This window comes from Elaeis guineensis, chromosome 12 (assembly GCF_000442705.2).
Source record: "Elaeis guineensis isolate ETL-2024a chromosome 12, EG11, whole genome shotgun sequence".
Classification (NCBI taxonomy): Eukaryota; Viridiplantae; Streptophyta; class Magnoliopsida; order Arecales; family Arecaceae; genus Elaeis; species Elaeis guineensis.
In genome coordinates this window covers 8,251,508-8,271,842 of record NC_026004.2, presented here as the reverse complement: position 1 = coordinate 8,271,842, position 20,335 = coordinate 8,251,508, and the positions used below count along the sequence as shown (strand labels likewise).

The following is a 20,335-nucleotide window of genomic DNA, read 5'->3' as shown; positions in this document are numbered from 1 at the left end:
TTAACAGACCGACCACTGGGATCTGTCCACGTGTCGACGACTCGGCGAACCGCGTCCCCAGACCCAGCACTTGTAAAAGCTTCGGGCAAGTATCGAAAGTGGCAAAAGTTCCTCCTCCCACCTTTCCAAAGGTACCGACGTCGTCTTATTTTTGACGCTATCCCGGTGCTCCGATCTGGCGAACTCCGGACGGTCTGGGTCGAAAACAATCGTGATCCCGCCGGAATCGTGGATGCAGAGCTCGAGATCTGTCGATTTACGGCACTTTTGGGCGATCTCGGTTCAATTTTCTGTCGTTTGATTCTATGGGGTTCCGGTTTTCTTGAATCCGTGTGGCTTTTTCTTGCGGCATTAGCCAATCGAGGGAGAATCAATCGGATTTTAGGGTTCTAGATGAGAAAAGTGTCGAGTTCGGGGCGATTTTAGGCTCCCCTGGTTTCCATCCAATCGCTTGAGATGCAGAACGAGAGAGGCCGGAGAAATGGGGCCTCTCGTCTGCTTTCAGAGGGACTGTTGGATGGATCCGTTTCCCCATCTTCGTTATCTTCATCGCCGACTTCTTGTTATTCGAGTGCTAAGTATATCGTGCACCATGTTTCAAAGATGGACACGCTTGCTGGCCTCGCGATAAAGTATGGTGTTGAGGTAATTGGAGTTCTCAGACTTAAGCATTGGATTTTAGTATTTTACTTCGATTAGGTTGATGCAAAGTAGCACCTTTTCGTGGATCAATAACTTTTTTTTCTTCATGAGCTTAACCAGTGGACTTATAAAAACAAGGGTTATCTTTTTATTGTACTTGTGGATAATGCTGGCAGGTGGCAGCCACTGATCACATCTGTAATTATTAATTCTTCTGTAAACCTCTAGCAGGAGATGTTTGAGCAATTTATCGTTAGTAAGATAAGGTAGGAGTTGATCTTTTCCAATATGGACTGCTACAAGATATGATAAGGAGGTTCTTTTAATGATTTAGGTTGCAGATGTAAAGCGAATGAATGGTTTGGCGACGGATGGCCAGATGTTTGCACACAAGACGCTGCGGATTCCTTTGCCAGGTCGGCACCCCCCATCTACCATCCATCTGAATGGTTCAGCCAATTATAGGTAATTCTATGCCATGTCTTTAATATTGAACCATATTGGCTGTTTGTTTATCTACGCAGTTAGCATGCTTCGATGCATCGTGTCATATGTACTGTTCAAGCTACCATGAATGATGTCATCATCAAAGACTTAAGTTTAATGATGCTATTACATGCTCCATCACCTTAGTACTGTGTTGCAAGATTGTTCATCACTTTGAATGTTTTGGTTACCATTCAGTGAATCTAATAGATGTCAGATAACAATAAACAAACGAAATTGGTATTCTTTTATCAATTGCTTAATCTTTCTTTCGTATGCCAAATTCTAAAATCTTTAATGACTAATTGATTTAGTGGATGCGGAAAATTCTTGATGCTGTGGTAATTTTGGTTCGAGTGAGACATGGCAAAGTCCATCCTTTTCACGTATGATGTATATGAGTGACAAACCTCATTCTAATTCATATTAAAAAAATGATCATCTTTTTTGTGCACTTCTAGTTATGCCTAGCCTGTGACATTATGACATTCTTATTATCAATCTTTTGGTTTGATTCAACCTTCCTTTTGGTTGCAATAAGTTTCAAATAGGAATTCAGAAACTATAGGAGGTTTTCAGAGAACTTTTCACCTCACAAACGTTTGACTACAGGGGACTACGGGGTACTTATCTGGAAACTAGTTTCATGTTGATAGCAATTTCATACCATCAGGTATTCTAGATAACATTGTAGCTGAGAAATTGTTTTCCACAGTTTTAGTTATTAAATGTAAATATGAGGAGGGTTTACTTTTGGTTTACAAATATTCCCATCTTAGTGTTGGGAGACCTGGAAAACGTGATTACAGCATTTCTGTTCTTTTTAGTACACTTGGAATATTGCAATATTGAAATCCTTAGTGTGCTGAATGTTTGTTTCCTATCATGATACCTCAGGCTAGGATAAAGGTGCATTTTGAACATGACATAAGATGAAGATAAAATACAAACAAATATTTTGCAAGAACAACAACTTTATGATGTAGCTGCTTTACCATATATGACTTTCTGGTATCAGTATTTAAACACTAATTATTTCTTGCATTACTAAGCTTGGATGCAAGAGCTTCCATTACCATTTTGAAATGAGGGAATGCAGAGATAGTGCTTATAGAATATCTGGATGAGGGACAACCACTGAATGGAAGTGTAATTTGAAGTTGTGTGGTTGGATGGTATGGATAAAGTTTGTTTATTTCTTCATAGGAGTTTTACTTATCCATACACCTTTGAATTAGTCCTTACAAGCTTCATCTTGAACCTGAGCTAACTTTCCCTAATAGAATTTCTCCATGTTCCTTTTGGTGATTCCAACACCTATGTACCTTAGGGCAATCATTGAGATGACTGAGTATATGGAACTAGTTCCTGCCTTCTACTGTAACTGATTTTAACATTTGAAATAAGCTTTTTTTTTTCTATAATAAACCACCTAGTTAAACAGGTTTCCATGATGCTTAGACTTTGTCTGTTAGCTGCGAATAACCAGAGTAAATCAAAGTATCCTGCCATTGTTAACTGAAAAATCAAATCCTTTCAAGTGATGATTTTTCTCCTCCTTCAGCAAGCCTGCACATGGCCTCATACAAGTATAATGGCATTCTGCATGGAGAAGGTAACTCAACTATTTAGACTCAAGAGTGCAATAATAAAGGCTGATTTTTAGTTTCATGCACACTTCTAGTATGTTTTCTTTAGAGCTGAGTTGAAGCAAGGCCTCCTGGATAAATAATAACCTGATCATAGAACCTTTTCAAAATTTTAGATTCTATACATATTAGTCTCTCTTTTATACTCAAGAAGTAAGCTCACATTGATTAAAGCTTAATGATATAAACCAAGTGATCTTCTGTCACTATTACCTGGAGGAGTCAACTTTGAAAGTTGCTAAAGTATGTTTCTGAGAAAAAGGTGATAGCCTTCTTAACCTGGAATTTTTGTAATAATGTCCAACATCTATTTAATCTTGAGCATTTGACCAGGCATGCCTTGGATTTACCTGTGAGAACCATGTTCAGTCATAGCAGTTGCAATTTGGAAAGAGCAAGGTTATTAACGAGGGACATTTTTCCCTCTTGGTGGGGCAAAAATATTTTATTAGTAAAACGAGAAAAAAGGAAATATATGAGAGGTTAACCATCTAACATCAACATTTGGGTATAGGACCATGGAACAAGTAAGTCCCGCAACTACATGTGAAGTTTTGAATTCAGAATGAGCAGAGTCCAAATTTCAAATCTTTTTATAGTGTGCCATGAGGAATGTGCTGGTTTACTTAAAATAGTGATCCTGAATATTTTGACTTGGAACCAGTTTAGAATATGATTACCAATGGTTGTATCTTTTTGCGCCAGCCTGCCATCAGTCTATTTGTGTTCTAGTATTTCAACTTGCATGGCTTGATTTCTCCTTGCATGAGCTCATATCTGGAATTGTTGGTTATAGATATAAAGTCCACAAAGAAAATCAAATAAAATAAGACCGAATAGGGCCGATTGCATGCTGATGAAACCTTCAACAAATTTAGATGTTTCTTTCTTCCTGTTGTTGTTTCAAACAAAATGCACCGCTAATTATTTTCGTAATTTTCAAATTTGAATAGTTAAACAAGGATTTTAAAGCACTTCTTTTAAAGAAGTTTACAATAATGGTTGATTCACATTTCTATGGTCACATTATTGAGCTGTTGTGTTTTTGCTGTTTACTACTGTATCAATTTGTTTCAAGTTGCTTGCTCTTCCATAACCACTTATGAATACTGCAATCATTGATACTTGCTTGATACCAAAAAAAAATAAAACAATCATCCATGCTAGCCGTAATATACAAAGGACGTTTAGCAGCATCTTTTATAACACTATTGCAGAGAAAAAACTCTTGGTCGTCACCCTGGCAGAGATAATCTAGATTCACTCCAATCCCCGAAGTTGATACCTCCTCAGCACAAGATCTCCCCCGCCATGATCAGTCTGCAGGGATATTATGGTCTGGAGCCCGCTAAAGGGGGTCCAGCTGTTGAAGAAACTGAAATGTCCGTTTACAAAATAAGTAGTACCCTTTATTTTGAAGATGAATCCCATAAAACCTCACCAGCTTCTGATCCAGAATACCTGAACCAACATAGGATGTCTGCAAGCCTAGGAAATGGGTTCCCATGGGAAAATGTAATATCTGAAGGTGGGGATGGTGGTGATGAGAAAACAGAGAGTGAGAAGCCTGTCAGACGACGTCAAAAAGCTGATGCCGATCCACCTTTGCACACCCCAGACACAATAATGGAGGATGGTGGAGGGATAACAGGTAGAATAGGAAAGAGTATAGCTCCAAGAATGAAATCGGGAACACCAGTAGATATCGACTTAGCCCGACAGAATGCCGTTTCAAGTGAAGACACTTCCACGGGCAAGCTTGCTGCCGCAAGGAAATCAACAAGCACCTCAAATTTGCAGGAGTCGGATTCTGGCTCGACATGGTCACCTTCCAAGTGGACTTCGAAATCTGATGCTATTACAAGGCCAGTCTTTGGTGGCTTTCCAAAGCCAATTGTTGCTTGGAATAAAGCCGCTCTAGATTAATCATGCTAGCTATTATAATGTCTACTCCCTCCGTGTGTGTGTGTGTGTGTGTGACCAATGTAAAGGTGTATCATCAAGATTTAGTCATATGTAATATTTATATGTAAAGCTAAACTCGCGTATCATCAAGATTCAGTCATATGTAATATTTATGAGAGAAGGAAATATTTACCAAAAAAACAGAAGGAAATATAAAATCTCCGCGAAAAAGACCCCATCCTATACCCCAGTGGTTCGGTAGATCTAAGCCTGACCCAAGCATCACCCTTTCCTAATTCCACTTTGTTCTATGAAAAATTTCATTGATTAAAAAGTTTGGAGTAAATATGAATCTGTAAATGTTTGTTGATGTACAAGGCTGCCATCCTTTTCAATAAACGGTGGCGCAGAAATGCTTGTAGCATCTTGATTAAAGAGTTGGTATTGATCCAAGAATCGGTATATACATTCATGTTCTGAAAAAACATGCTTCCAGTGTTCCTCCGTGACAAGTTCACCAAATCAAACATGGTTCGCGGGGCCGATCCCACACTTTGAGGTGATTTTCTAATCCTGACAATTAGCTTTTAAGAGTTTGGCCCTCTAGGATTAAAAACACAAAGCTCGTATGCAAAATCAACATAACATCTACCTTATCGGATGATATGTACCCAAAGTTTTGGTCTTTTAAACTGCGTTTCAATACACTTGACTATATTTAATCATTGGTATTCATTTCCTCATCAACTAATCAGCAAATAATTTTATTTGTTGTTTGATTGGTGCTCCCATGACTAGTGGGATAAAATTATTGAAAAAAAATGTAAAGGAAAATTTAAAGGGAGGGAACTTTGGATGGCTACAATTATTTCACCCTCCTTTAAAATAAATTTCCATAAATGAGGTACTTTTTTTTTCTTCGTTTGACCGAAAATTTATCCAGCACTTTATGAATAATTTTTCTTATTAACTGCATATTTAAATAATTCAACCTTTAACCAGCATCGAAACATGGCCTTAATAGGTAACTGGCCCTTTGGAAAGAGAAGTGCAGCTGGAAATGGAATGAAATATGGGCGGCTAAGCCTAAATACAGAACATACACGGTAAAGAAGTAAAGGAACATCTGTGATGAATTTGAGCAAACCTTCATCGGATGCCATGATTCCAGATCAATTGAAATTCTTCAAAATAAATAAATAAATAATGATAACAAGCATACTTTCGATGAAAACATAAACTGAAGATATATCAATGTTTATTTGCTAAAGCTTGGGAGAAAGCAAAAGCCACACCCCTCGGTCGGTCTAATATATAAAATAGAAGCAGCTTATCTTTTTTCCTTCTTTTCTTTTTTTTTTTTTCTTTTTTTCAATTGAAGCTTATGGATGAAGTGCGCATAAAGCTGCTGTCATGAAGGACTCATCAACCATGTTGCTACCATGCTGTTCTTCCTCCTAAAATCTAGAGGTCATCGTACCAAAATAAAGAATCTAATCTTTCTATATCTCTATCTTCATGCAAGCTTACAGGACGAATCACACACGGAAGCGAGTTTTCATGCAGAACCAGTCCATATGCCGGACAGAGGGCAGACTTTAAACGAGTGAACATAGAATGCATCTAGTTACTTTCAAATTAACCAACATGATACCATATACTGCAACCGATTGTAGGGGCCAATATGGACACGTGGGGCACCCATAAACAGTGTTAATTTACCAAGTCTTTTATCCAGGTTTAAAAAGAAAATGTGAATCGGTAAAAGAGTGAGAATTACATGCGTCAATCTCTTATATGCTACTTCCCCTTCCTATCCTCATTCTATAAACAGGATAAACCATCAAAAAAATCATAAGCACAAGAGATTCAAAACGCCATCTCCGAATCTAATTGCTCTTGTGGAAAATGAAAACTAACACAAGGACCTTGTGCATCATTATCAGCCTCTGATCACAAAGGAACATATCACAGACAACATCTCTCTCTCTCTCTCTCTCTCTCTCTCACGCACACACCCGCCCCCTCCAAGGATTAGGGTTAGGGTTTCATCCCCCTTCCTCCCTCCTCCTTCCCTCTCTCCCTCGCCAGATCCTATGTCGATACACCCTAGGACGGCACGGTACAAACTCATACCATGCTGAACCGACTCGTACCCCCTCCAGTACTAGTTTGACGAACCTTAATAAGAAGAAAGTTGCATTGCAGCATAAAGGCAAGTGTTCTTTGGGTATGTATTCCAGGATTGAATGGGAGGAAACTCTAAAATGCCTAAGGTGGTAAAACATGAAATGAGGAAGATGTAAAATCCTTTAAAACATCATGGTAAGAGACATCTTGCAGCAGCCTATGATCATTAACAAGTATCCAGATTAATAAGGTCATGAAGTTCATTGTTCCAATAAAGAAAAAAGCAATCAAGGCATGCACACATCTAGTAGACAAGGAGGAGATGATTGCAAAACAAAGGCTAGGTTGCTCTGGTCTGGATAAGTACTCTAGAAGCAAAAGGAAACAATAACATGCCTAAGATAAAGATGGTGAAATGTGGGATAGGAAAGATGTTCTCTTAGAGATATTATGAAAAGAGCAAAGTGAAGACCCCTAGAGTTACAAACCCAAAAAAGAAAAGCATAATTAGAACTTGAAAAGAACAAGATGTGGGAATACTATATTCAGTAGGTTGGTCGCAGAGAATTTGCAATGTGATAGCCAAAGAATCTTGGTGGCCAAGTGGACACCAAAAAAACCATGCTATGTGTATGACCATTCGCATCTAACTAGAGTGGAGATGACCAAAAAAAGGATGCGACAGAGTAAAGCATTAGGATAATAGCAAAAGAAAGACAGGACAGAGGTTCATGGAATATCACAAATGGATTTCCAGTGGCAACTTAAAGTATCACTCATCCATGCTTATTACATATCAAATATGTCAAAAAGCATGTGGATTTCTGTCTATGCACTCCCATCTATAAGGAAACAGTGGCACAGCATGGTTTGCTTCTGAGGCAATTTTCTTTGCTTCAACAATCTATTAGTCATTTGATTTTCCCCTCGTGACAAATGTGTAACAATGATTTAGTTTATATTTACTCGAGTTGATAATGCAATTAAATAGTTGGGCTGCAGCCCTCTTTCAATGAAAAAGGAGATAAGAATCAAAATGATAGGAGGATTGGGATACTTGATAATAAGAATAATAAAGGTGATAATAAATAGTTGCACCTACAACCATGAAAGTAATATATAAGACGGACTATGAAGCCAAGAACAGGTGATAAAACAAATTTTGAGAGAACCATATTTCATGCTAATAGACAACTGAAAGAGATTTTGAGAAAAGAAAAGAGATCTCCATCTTTTGTTCCAAATAAATAGATATCCATATAAAGATTAGTTTAGCAACTCAAAGAAAGCAACAAATGCAAGTACTAGAGCTTCTCTTGTTTACACAAAATCTAAGTACCCCTCCATAACAGAGCCCCCTTAAATGTTCATTACACATGCCCATAATAACTGCTTCTCCAGCACTATGTCTCAATTTATGCAACGACTACAGCTTCATCCTTCCTAGTTTTATTCCTACTTTGCTATGCTCCAGTTCTTAGTTATTCCATCATATCAAATTAAAACTTCCATTCATGCAAGATTTCTTAAACCCTCTGGGCAAAAGATTTAACCATGATACTTCTAGGCAAAATCAAATTTTCATGCTTTACAGAGAAGACTTATTGTCACCCCTTGTGAAGGCCTTCTTTTTCTTTCTTTTTTGGCCCATAAGTCCTCCATCATTCTAATCCCGCTACCAGTGCAATCAGTAAGCAACATGTAATTACCTATCTCTAACTAGAGGCATCATAATTGAACTACCTTGAAACCAATTTTTCTCATCCGCACTGGCCTTGTGTTTGCAGATAAGAAAATGGCATATTGACATTTTACATTAATTTTGCTCAAAGTCTTAGCAACAAGTTCTACAATCAAATAATGGTCTATAAGCACGTCTCAACCTCACAAACTCTATTTTGTTTTCCTTTCACTTCTTTGTGTGAAATATCTTTAGAGATCCAAATGATAATAATAAACAAACATCAAGCCACTAACTATAATTGGAAACCATTTAGTGTGGTATATCCACTAACTATAATTGGAAACCATTTAGTGTGGTATATACAAAGTAGACTATAAGCCTGGTAAATTTCAAGGTTTGACTAGTTCTATAATGATTGTTCCAAGCGAGCATTGAAATTGGCCTACATCAAGGCCTATCAGCATTCCAAGAAGTAGTTGTAGGAGGAGGAGGAGAAGTGGAAGTGGAAGAAGGAGGAGGAGGAGGAGAAAAAGGAGGAGGAGGAGGAGAAGGACGAAAGAGGAGGAGCAGAAGAAGAAGAAGAAGAAAGAAGAGGAAGAAGAAGGAGAAGAAGAAGCAGAATAAGCAGAAGAGGAAGAAGAAGAAGAAGCCGGAGAAGGAGTAGGAGGAGGAGCAGAAGCAGCAACAGCAGGAGGAGGAGGAGGAGGAGGAGAGGAGGATTTGAATAAAAAGAGGAAGAAGAAGCAGGAGGAGGAGGAGGAATAGAAGCAGCAGCAGCAGCAGCAGCAGCAGTGTAGACTGCACAGGTTGGAAGTTGGATTGTGGCACAGGGACAAGACTGTTCGCCATGCTAGTTAGTGCCATACATTTCATTTGACGTGTTAAGTATAGCCTGCAATGTTCCAAATGAATAAAATTATGACTGGTTTGAACAAGGTATGGCTAAGCACCATCAGATGTCAAAAGTGTTCCCACTCCCCTTCACCCAACCCCAACAAGAAAAAAAGGGTGAAGAGAATGTTGACATAAAGATTTGGTAAAACTAGGAAGAATAGAATGAAAAGTTAGAAATGCCGTAGAAAACATAGAAGTGGCACAAGTTTAAGACAATTATCAAAAACTGATCAAAATGTCATAAACAAGTGCATGGAAATTGGCTGAAGTGCAGTTTAGTAGAGGTGCTATTTTCCATTGACAAACCCAGGAGGGAAATACCTAGGCCCACATGAATGGAAGGAGCTCATAAGGATTTAGAAATATTGGAGGACAAGACATCATAGAGCCAACCTCAAATGTTTAAGGCAAGGATTGATGTTGATGGTCGTAATCATACCATGTTAGAAAGTGCTTAAGCAAAGACTGAATGTTTTCTGTAAGGAAGAAAAACTTTAAATTATTAAGGTTCATGAACAAAAAGTGGCTGTTTTCAAAGTGTTTTAAGTGATCGCTTATCAGTTCCCAAACATAATCTTCCGATTGCTTCTTGCTCATACTCTCTGTTTTATTATATTTTGTGACCAGAAGTCTAGAACATATATAGCACCAAACGGTTTCATATAATCTCATTATGCCATTTGGTTGGTCCAAATATTGGTTCTACCAGAATTTGGTCTATCTGAGCTTCAAGTCAACAGTGTTCACTATCTCAGACTAATGCAAAAAGATATGACAGGTACAGAGTTAATATCTGCTTAACAAAGAATATACACACAACAGAAGTCCAGATGATGAATGCACCCTTTCTTGATTGTTAACATAGCAGATAAACTTTGGCACAGAGAAGCAAATATAGCTCATTTGTGTATGATAAGCCTACAAAAAACAATTAGTTCAGAGTTTATGTAATAAATTTCACTCTGTTTCAGCTCCAAATTAAATTATTGAAGCATGTGAAATATCAAAATTAAGAAAATTTTAGGTTATTATTATCCCCTCCCTCTATCAGTCACAGCAAGAACTTCTCAATATATATGCCAAAATTGAGACAATTAAACCAGAATTCTGAACTTAGAAGTTGAGGAATAATGACCTCTGTCCGATGCTATGAAAATGCTCTGCAGTCATTGAACTGTACATTTCTCCTAAGCATTTGAAGCAGTTTTTATCTGTCAGGAACCTTTGACATCTTCATCGGCCACTAATATGGTTCCAATAAGATATCTATTTACATAGATCACCATTCGTGCAGCCAAAAACCTGTCAAAGTTATTTCAGGGGAAAAAAAAGCTTTATGGTCCATTAGATATTAATTTACCACTAGCATATATATAAGACGATACCCTTTTGCTCCTAAACTTTATATAAATATAATATTAATATATTATAATATAATATTAGATTATAATAATTTATTGTATTAAAATAATACCGAAATATAATAAATATTATAATATTGATATTAATATTAACATTATGTTATATTCATATAAATATTAGGATAATATTAATATTATATTATATTAATATTTATAAGAATAATATTTAAATGATATTTTTAAGAATTTGTATGCTCCACAATCACATATTTACAATATCATCAGCATCATAACCATCCATTGATATTTTGCAAAATCTTAGCCGTGAATCTTAAAACTTAAAAAGATGTTTTTTTTAAAAAAAAAACACCATCAATTCCCATCCCATGGGAAGTTCCAATACCCACATCCCTCCATAGATTTTCACTTTTCATGAAATGTTGTAAATATCTTCCCATGAAAAAGGGTTTTATCATTCTCTCTCTTAAAACTGAAGCCTCCTCTCCACTACCCAAGAATTGCCTCTCCCCCCCCCCTCCACTTTCTGTGAACCAAATGAGTCCAAAGAAATCAAGCAAGAAGAGTATTATATTAACCAGGACTCACCCCAATGAACCCCTCCCCCCCACCCCGAAATAAAAAACAAAAGAAAGAAAGAAAAGAGCACTTTAATTTTCCACTATATCTGACCTCCTCAAGAACCATACTGAAACAGATGCATGTGAATGCCAACATTTCCTTGAGATATAACATTTGTACGAATTTCATAAGAAGAGCCCAAAGTGATAACACCATAATGGTGATCATGCATGGTTAATTAAAAGATCAGGGGCAGACACTTAGACTGTTATCATAATATATCATATAGCATGAACTCTCCATAAATAAACTCTTTATGCTGGAAATATTCAATCATTAATCATATTGCATATCAGGAGCAGCTGCAGAAACAGCCTTGGGTGACAACGGGCAACTCAATCTCCAAAAAGTTAAAATAGCGGACACCTTGTCAAAAAGTGCAGATTCTTATGAAATGATTAAGAAATTACTTTGTCAGTCGCTACATTTTTTTTTAAGGAATACACATCATAAGAACTCAAAATAAAATTGCAAAACAAACAAACGATTCAATCATGACCAACACATCGCCAAAATATAGTTGCAACATAAGTATTATATACATTTGGAAGAATTACAAAGCAGGTGCAAGAGCTAGAGCTACATGTCAGAGGGAGTACGACAGCTGCAAAAGATTCCAGCAACTAGAAGTTTAATGAGCAACCATGAGATAGCACTATATCATTACAAAGCAACTTAAAGTATATCAAAAATCCACCAGACATACACATCACAAGAATATAGAAATTTAGAATCTTAAGAACCCACATCTAATGAAATTTTTGAGCAAATAAATGCAGCTTGTCATCACATTTACATATATATTACAAAAATCCCAAGGAAAAAATACTAATAAACCGAATACCTACGGTATGACAGGAATATGCATTTCAAAATTTATAACAAGCACTTTGAACTTCTGCATATTACTTGTTGGTCAACAAAAGAAAGCCCTCAGATTGAACTCAGATGACTCGTGGAAAGAAAAGTTATATATGCAGAATGGCAATTTGCATCTTACATTCTAAAGACAAGACGCTACAGATTTAGGATCTTAGAAATCCCACATTCAATGAAGTTTCCAGGCACAATGATATAACTTATGACCACATCAACATATAAATTACAAATCAAAGGTTAAAAAAAAAAAAAAACTGAAATTAACTGACTGCCTACAGTACTGAAAAAATATAGATTCCAAAATTTATATGATGATGACCTATGAACTCATACATGTTACTAGTTGGTTGACAAGGAATGGCCTTGCAACTAAACTAAGACGATCAGCACCAAAAAGAAAAGAAAGAAAAACAGAATAATTCAAACATTTGGCATATTCTACATACCATTATGGTACCCAGAATACTTTCTAAAGTCAAGTGCATAAGCATGAAAATGAAGATTGTTCTTAAAACCATGACAAGTTTGGAAAAGTGCCTTAAAATCATGTTAATTTTTTCCTCTTCTTGATGGGAAGTGCAGTGCTATAATAGGTAATATAAGGTATAGACCTAGCATATGGCCCTGAACAAAAAAAGCAAGGAGAACCAATAAAGGTGTCAAGCATGGAAAATCCCTCCAAAAAAAAGAGAAATGGGACATAGCAATGAGTACAAATACATATGTAAACCCCTAAAACTAATTGTGAAATGATAACATGTGGATGCGGGCAGACTCCTACTTTAGAGACTTCAAGCAAGAGAAAACAAAATAGGTTTTACCAGACAAAACAAAAACAATTGCCTTTAAGTCAAAACCTAATTGTCACAATAATCTTTGAAAAAATAACAGACAAGACAGAATATTTACAATCTATTCCCATCAATACAAAGCAATGGTTTTCAGTACTATCAAGCTAAAGCATGTTCAAGATTGATACAATGAGAGACTATAATGAGCTCAAACACAAGATTGTCAATTGTGTTTATAGTTCAATATTTTCCAACCATTGGTGCTTTTATTTCACAGCTACCATTGTTAGTTCTTGGTAGCCTTATGTTTTCTGCATCACAAGGCAGTACCAGATTTCTTGCTCTTCCAATTTATTGCATTTCTATTTTCTATTTCTACCATAGCATCTAGAAATACTGGAATAGCGTGAACATAATCCTTAACATGGATACATGATACCATGAAACACATGCTACGAGAACATTTGCCAAAGAAGTGAAAAGGTTGGAGTAGAATATAATTTTTAATAATTTAAATGTAGTAGGACAGGCATGCTGTTAGTTCCTTAACTACACAATATAAACTTGAAGATAGTTTGAAGACCTTCCAACTTAGAATGGTTATATAACCCAAGACAATCAGCTAACACACAGTTTTAATAATGAAATAAAAACTTCAAGACAACCCCCATGATTGTCGGACACCTGAATTCCTAGATTATCGCCAAATACTAAGATTTTTTTTTTACAACAAAGAATCTTGAAAACAAGCCAACACTTGCATTCCATATGCTCCCTTAGTACCTTTTCATTTAAACAAAGCATTTTCTGGGATCTTTGTACCATGATAATAAATAACTTTTTCTACTCACTGCTGATCAATTTGGCAGAATGTTTTCACATAAAACATAAACAGACAGATGCATACACCATGCTAATTGTATCTAGGAAGAAAGACAGCTTACAATTAAATTAGCCGAGAAAAAAAGTAAATCTTTGCCATATTTGGGCTATTCAAATGATCATCATTTATTTGTCTATGAGAGGTAAGTATAGGTAAATACATAGAAAAAGGTACAAACATAAATACATGTCCCATAATTCTCTTTCATCAGGTTCTGGAAAAAGAGAAAAAAATCGATATGTGACACACATGTCCCCATCACATCTGCATCCCATGAAACATAGAGATGCTTCAGGCATCCAAAGAACTGAATATTCAGAGAGATTAAAAAAACATGTTCTTCTTCTGAACATAGTTCGAGGCAAAACAGAGCCTCCAGTACTTCATTTCTGAATGAAAAACGAGATTTGATTCCACGACCTTGAATTTGCAAAGCAGCAGATCAAGCTATAATCAATTCTTAAAGAAATATGAGGCTCTTAGAAGTATGCTTAAAAGCTTGTATTTTTGGTTACCATAACAAAGGCAGGTAGAAAAAGAAAAGATGTTGGAGTGATTCTAATTCTCATCATATACATTTCACCACAACTAAAAAAAATCTTAATTACAAATGTTCTCACTAGATACATCTACTTCTACTAAAGCTTAAATGTAATTCTACAAATGCATTCAGTCAGTTTGATCTCAAAGTGTATATTCTCATAGTGATAGTCAAGTATCAGACTGCTAGTCATGCTACAAATACTTTCCCCATCAGTCTTGTTCCTCTAAATCTTTGTTCCGTCCTGTATACTGGTAGGTATATAATACACAGAATTTTCTCACAAGTTCAGTAGAATTGTAACCGGTGCCTAATAATCTTACAGAACGTTGTTTTGTTTTTCCCAGATGTTATAAGTGAATTTATACTAGAAGAAAATCCAAAATCCAAAGCAGATAGAATACATCTCATCTTAAATTCGAAAGTTTTACAACCCAAACTACAATCTGCAGCTGCAAAAGAGATTCCGGGTGCTATCATGTACCACAAAAGTTTAGAACAGCACCATTAAACAATGAGACCATAGACAACAGATGCTTCCAAATCATAACTGAACTTGCTCCAGTACATGTCATGTTTTCCCTGACCACTAACACGCATCACCGAGGAAGTTAATAATAAGAGAACTACTGGATTAATATGTTTTATTTTAGAAAGATTTTCAAAGCTCCAAAAGTCTTGCAACATTTTCATCTTGAACATATAGAAGCCCGATTTTGAGATGAACAATGATTTTTGATTGGCTTTTGTTCACTAATTCATTTTGAATTTTCATCAAGAGAACACAAAAGAGATTATTTCAATCAGACCACCAAATAGTATCTCTAGATCCATATCTATGAAAACTATTAAAATAACATCTCTCCTTAAAAGGATGTCCAGAAGCTTCAGAAGTTTTCCAGACTAATTCAGTAATGATTTTTTTTCAGATTTCTGGTTTTGGCAGAATGATAATGCTAATGGGCTACTGCAATGTGAATCATCACTAAAAATTGCAGTTAGTGTTTTATTACCATTATGGGTGACAAAATTGCACTAAAAAGTAATTTCTTTGCACCAAAAAAAAGTTGATAGAGATCTAATTCTCCATACATTGGTTTAGCACTTTAACTGTTTCAGTTAATTTTAGCTCAGGTCCCTTTTTTTTTTTTTTTCAGCTGAAGATTAAGATCGATCTTCTATGTCAGCAAATATAAGATATGGATCTGAAAGGTGTAAAAAGTTTTAGAAAGCAAGCTATTTTCCCAGGCTTGCCACATGTATTAGATCAGATCAGGACAGTTAACATCATTTATTAAGAAAACACACTAAAAGTAAGCTTTTGATTTCTGCTCATCAATTTCTGAAATTCTATGGGCTACTGACATGCTAGATAGGTGTAGGTACAACTCTGGAATAAACAAACTTTGTTAGAATAATCATAGATAATTTAGATAAGAATTCGATCATGTTCATCAAATCTCAGATGCTCAACTTGCATACATACAGATTCGATCAACCGCCAGATTAGCATGTAACTAGGCTGCTAATCAGTATCTAAGCTATCAAAATAGTATGCTCTGACAAAACACATCAGATACATCTCTAATAAGGGACATGACAGTATGCCCTCATTAAACACACCAAATGCACTTTCTTTAGAATAGCCATAATAATTAGTACTTGACAAGCCAACATCGTACATGCATGGCATGAGGGAGGGTGGTATACACGGTGCCTATGCCTGGTATCATTCATCTAGTGCAGAGATATGTAATAAATAATTTAAGGATAAACAAATGCTAACTAGGACACATTCAATGTTATATCTTAAACTGTTAAAATAGCAATAATAGAGGTGTAAAAACATGTTTAGACCTTTAAATATATTTTTAATTCTTATGAACATGCCAAAACCTATGAATCCATCAGGATTTATACATATACATACATGTATATGATACTATATTTTCTTGAAAATTGTGAAATTATATAAGCCACATTAATACAAATGATATCATAATGGCAAGCTGATATGATCAACGAAACTGAATTATACAATATATGCATCCAATAAGTTCAGGTAGATTAAGTATGTCAGTATGTATTCTTATGCATGGTATGAATCGATACATTGCAAATATGAAAAAGTAACAACCAACTTAATATTCATCGATGAGCCATCAACATAATTTTGCTTCCTACAACATAGTACGCAATATGCATGAAAGTTTTAAATCATTGATTGCTAGTTGCCGCTGATATTCCCTTTGTGCAAAGAGTCCCTAGTAGGTGGATTTTAGCTCTGTTATTCATAGCACTTTTGATCAGCATTTTCCAAGCCAGCACAAGGACATGGACTGCTAAGGGTTGTTAGGTCAAATCAGTGTTTAACTACACAACACTCAAAAATCAAATCTCCACTTCAACCACATTTACTAATTACAAGTTGATGTGGCCAAATTATCATACAAAACAAAGGATGGCATGCAATTATTCTGCATGCATTTATATGGGCATAGATGAGACAGTTATTTATTACAACATTATATTGCATTTGTGACTTGTCAAGGAACTCAATGATAACTTTTTTGAACAGTAACGATTTGGCCCCATTACTATGATCCAAATGGTAAAGGGGCAAAAGCTCCTAAATGTTAAAAACATAACAACTCTGTCATAGTTATGCATCAAATCCAAAAGTAAGTTGGATATCAGAATAGCAGAAAAAGCTCAATGAACACAAATTTATTTACTAAAAATTGCTAAAAGGGCTCAGTTTTGGCTTTAAGTGGGAAAAAGTGGAGGGAAAGGCCAAAAAGAATCTAAATGGAAGTGACAGGAGAATTTCAAAGATATTAAAAACTCAATACCAAGGAAATGACTGTAGAGGTTACAAATAACCAAAGGCATTCAGCGAATTATCCTATACACCATGGATGGGTCAAATCTGCAACTAACTGCCTCTGATAAGTATGAGTATTGGCTTTGCTCGTCCCTTGTGATTATCATTTGCATCAGTTTATACTATCTTGCTTCCAGATTGAAGCCTTGCAACTTCTGAAAGTAAACTTGCATGAAATATGGCATTCTCAAACTATTGCTCAATACAGATGATAACATGCCACCATTTGCCTTGGCCCTTGTGATAACTACTAACCTTGTGATGAGAAATTCATCATTGCCTGCAAACTCTTGCTGACATTAATTTGGCCTTGCCATGAGTTTAGGTCACTACACTCAATAATCATGCAAACCAATCAAGATAAATAGTCCATTGGCTCTTATTTCACAATGCTATTGAAGTTTTCACTTTTCAATGTCTCTCTCACACACACTCTCTCTATCTCTATGCATACATACATATACACATGTGTGTGTGTGCACACACACATACATATATGTATATGTACACACATAAGTAAGAGTGTCTCCATGTGTGTTAAAGAGCACTTGAAGTTTACTGATGGTGGATTGGCAGGAGCTCTGCCATTCATGCATACATTACCTGGATGCTTCATTTTTGAGGTGTCTGAAAATGTCAACACTTTTGGACACTTGGAAACGACACACAGGGCTGGACGCTCCACTTGTAAGTGTCCTGCTAATGATAGCAAAAAAGTGTCCACACTCGGCACCTTTTTTTTCTGGAGTGCCATTTTTTTTTAAGGTCGTTTCACGCAAAGTTTCTTTAAGATTATATATATAGTTTAAGCAATATCATTATATTTTAAATATAAATATATTACAGTTAGTTATCAATCTAAGTATCTCAATACATCTTTCAACAAGAAAATAAATTAAACAACTTGCAAACTCAAGGCCATTTAATTCATTTATTTGCTAAAGTTTCTTTTTCTTTTTTTTTGAATAAGCATCAAAAGATACACGCACATGCACACACATCATGTCCCATGCCTGGATTTTTGCGGGCTACGATGATTGAAACTTGGACATTTGGCACCCATAACAATTAAAAAGTGTCGAGGTAATCTATGCACCAAAGAAAGTAATTTTTATCTAGAATAGAAGAAAGTAGAAGAATGATAATACTGAGTCTAAGTGTGAAGCCACTAAAATTTGAAGAAATAAAGACAAATTTAGTTCTAAATCTTTATTGATCTTTCTCCAAGGATAACAAAGAGTGGAATTACCACTAATTCAAGCAAATATTGATTCAAATTCATGCCAACTTTTTATTGATATTTCTTGCAGCACTATATCCATAGTGTCTAATAAGAGACATGCAATAAATACTTCATAAACTTTATAGACACAACACATGAACCATAATTAATGAACTCTAGAAACTCCCAAGTTAAGACCATGAATTTCCCCATTATTTTACGACTCAAATACCAACTACAGGCTGCCTAACAAAAGAACTATTTGATTGTACTTTGACTTCTTGACTCAGACTAAGATATGAATTCTCCATAAGGGCTGCTGCAAGCTATGTCAATCTTTTCCTCCCTGCACTGCCAACTTCCACGAAACTAGATTTACCTCCTATTTTCTTTTTTCAGTTTCCACCAGTATCAATGGCAAGGTCCTCAGAATACCATTTAAACATGTCATGAACCTCTCAATATTCTTTTTAGGTCAGGTCCACTTTATAATGCTGGTCAAGTTCATCAATATTTTGAAAGGGGAGTTAGAACTACTTGCTCCACTCTATATGCATATTGAGATATTGATTCATATGACAAGTGTAAGAAGTGGGGAGAGATCAAGAGTCACTAACAGTGAAGCAGGGCATCAGTCCCACAATATGAAATGGCACATTAGATAGTTTGTATAATATCATTCTCTAGTTGGGCTTAATTTAAATGGGCAAAATTGTATATACAACAGCTTACCCGAAATTACATGATGATTTGGCTTTTAATAAGTATTTAAGAAACTAAGATGCATATGTTTACAATACAAAAACCTACTATTATTCATTTGAATGAAAATCATGATAAGATAAATAAATATGGGTTACACTAAACATTACACAATAGATCTTTGGTAAAAGATTGAAATTTAACTTAATAATGTACATCAATCAAACTAGGAGATTCACATCATTGATCATGATCTACGCCATTAAAGATGCCTAAAAATCAGCAATCATATATTTTGATAGTATCCTACCTAAGCATCAAGTGGGTGGAAAATATAGATAGTGACAAACTATTCTAGAGCCCTAAAATACAAAGAGGGCATATGAATTGAAAATTCACAACATTGATCTTGATCTACACATCTCAAAACATCTATAGATCATATTTCACTAGGTTTTCATACTTAGATTATAGCAAGAAGACAGATTATACAATTAAAGCCATTTACGTTTGCCCTTAATGCATAGGTTAGAGACCTCCACAAACATGTGGTTCTTGCCAGCATTTCAATGGTGTTGATCATGATCAATGTTGGAGAGATGACCCATCATTGAATTTTGAATCATTAAATTGTATAGTGAAGTTTTCACATTTAGTGTACGGTCCAGTTCCCTACTTCTGTCTATATATATGCACATATGGGTATAGTTATAATACAAAAAGGGAATTGAGAAAAGGACACTATCTAGACTACGAAGTTCGATAATATGAGTTGCAAAATGAAAATGTAAACCATTGGATGTAATATATAAGGTTTAAGCCCATATGCACAAAAAAGACAGGTTTTGAAGAGCATTACTCCTCCCACTAGATGTGATTTACAAGGTCTAATGGCACGATAAAATGTAGTATTCTGGAACAACTTCATGCATAGGTTACGGGTTTCCAACACATGCTTTTTTGTATGTAGCATTTTCAATCTTCTAAATCACATCTAACGGGTTTATATTTCCATCTTTCCACATGGATCATTTACTTGTATG

The 20,335-nt window shown here is 35.6% G+C and overlaps 1 protein-coding gene across 1 annotated transcript; it reads left to right on the top strand.

Moving 5' to 3' along the window:
* The first annotated feature begins 125 nt into the window (after positions 1–125).
* LOC105055431 (uncharacterized) lies at positions 126–4,869 on the top strand. The gene is made up of 3 exons (XM_010937238.4): positions 126–645; positions 977–1,107; positions 3,995–4,869. Exons 1-3 carry the CDS (start codon positions 457–459, stop codon positions 4,701–4,703), a joined length of 1,029 nt encoding a protein of 342 aa, XP_010935540.1. The 5' UTR covers positions 126–456; the 3' UTR covers positions 4,704–4,869.
* The last annotated feature ends 15,466 nt before the right edge of the window (positions 4,870–20,335 follow it).

Excerpts from the sequence above, each read along its gene's own strand:
- LOC105055431 (XM_010937238.4), top strand. The coding sequence starts at position 457 with ATGCAGAACGAGAGAGGCCGGAGAAATGGGGCCTCTCGTCTGCTTTCA. Across the intron at positions 646-976 it reads CGATAAAGTATGGTGTTGAG|GTTGCAGATGTAAAGCGAAT; the intron begins GTAATTGGAGTT and ends TTAATGATTTAG. Across the intron at positions 1,108-3,994 it reads AATGGTTCAGCCAATTATAG|AGAAAAAACTCTTGGTCGTC; the intron begins GTAATTCTATGC and ends ACACTATTGCAG.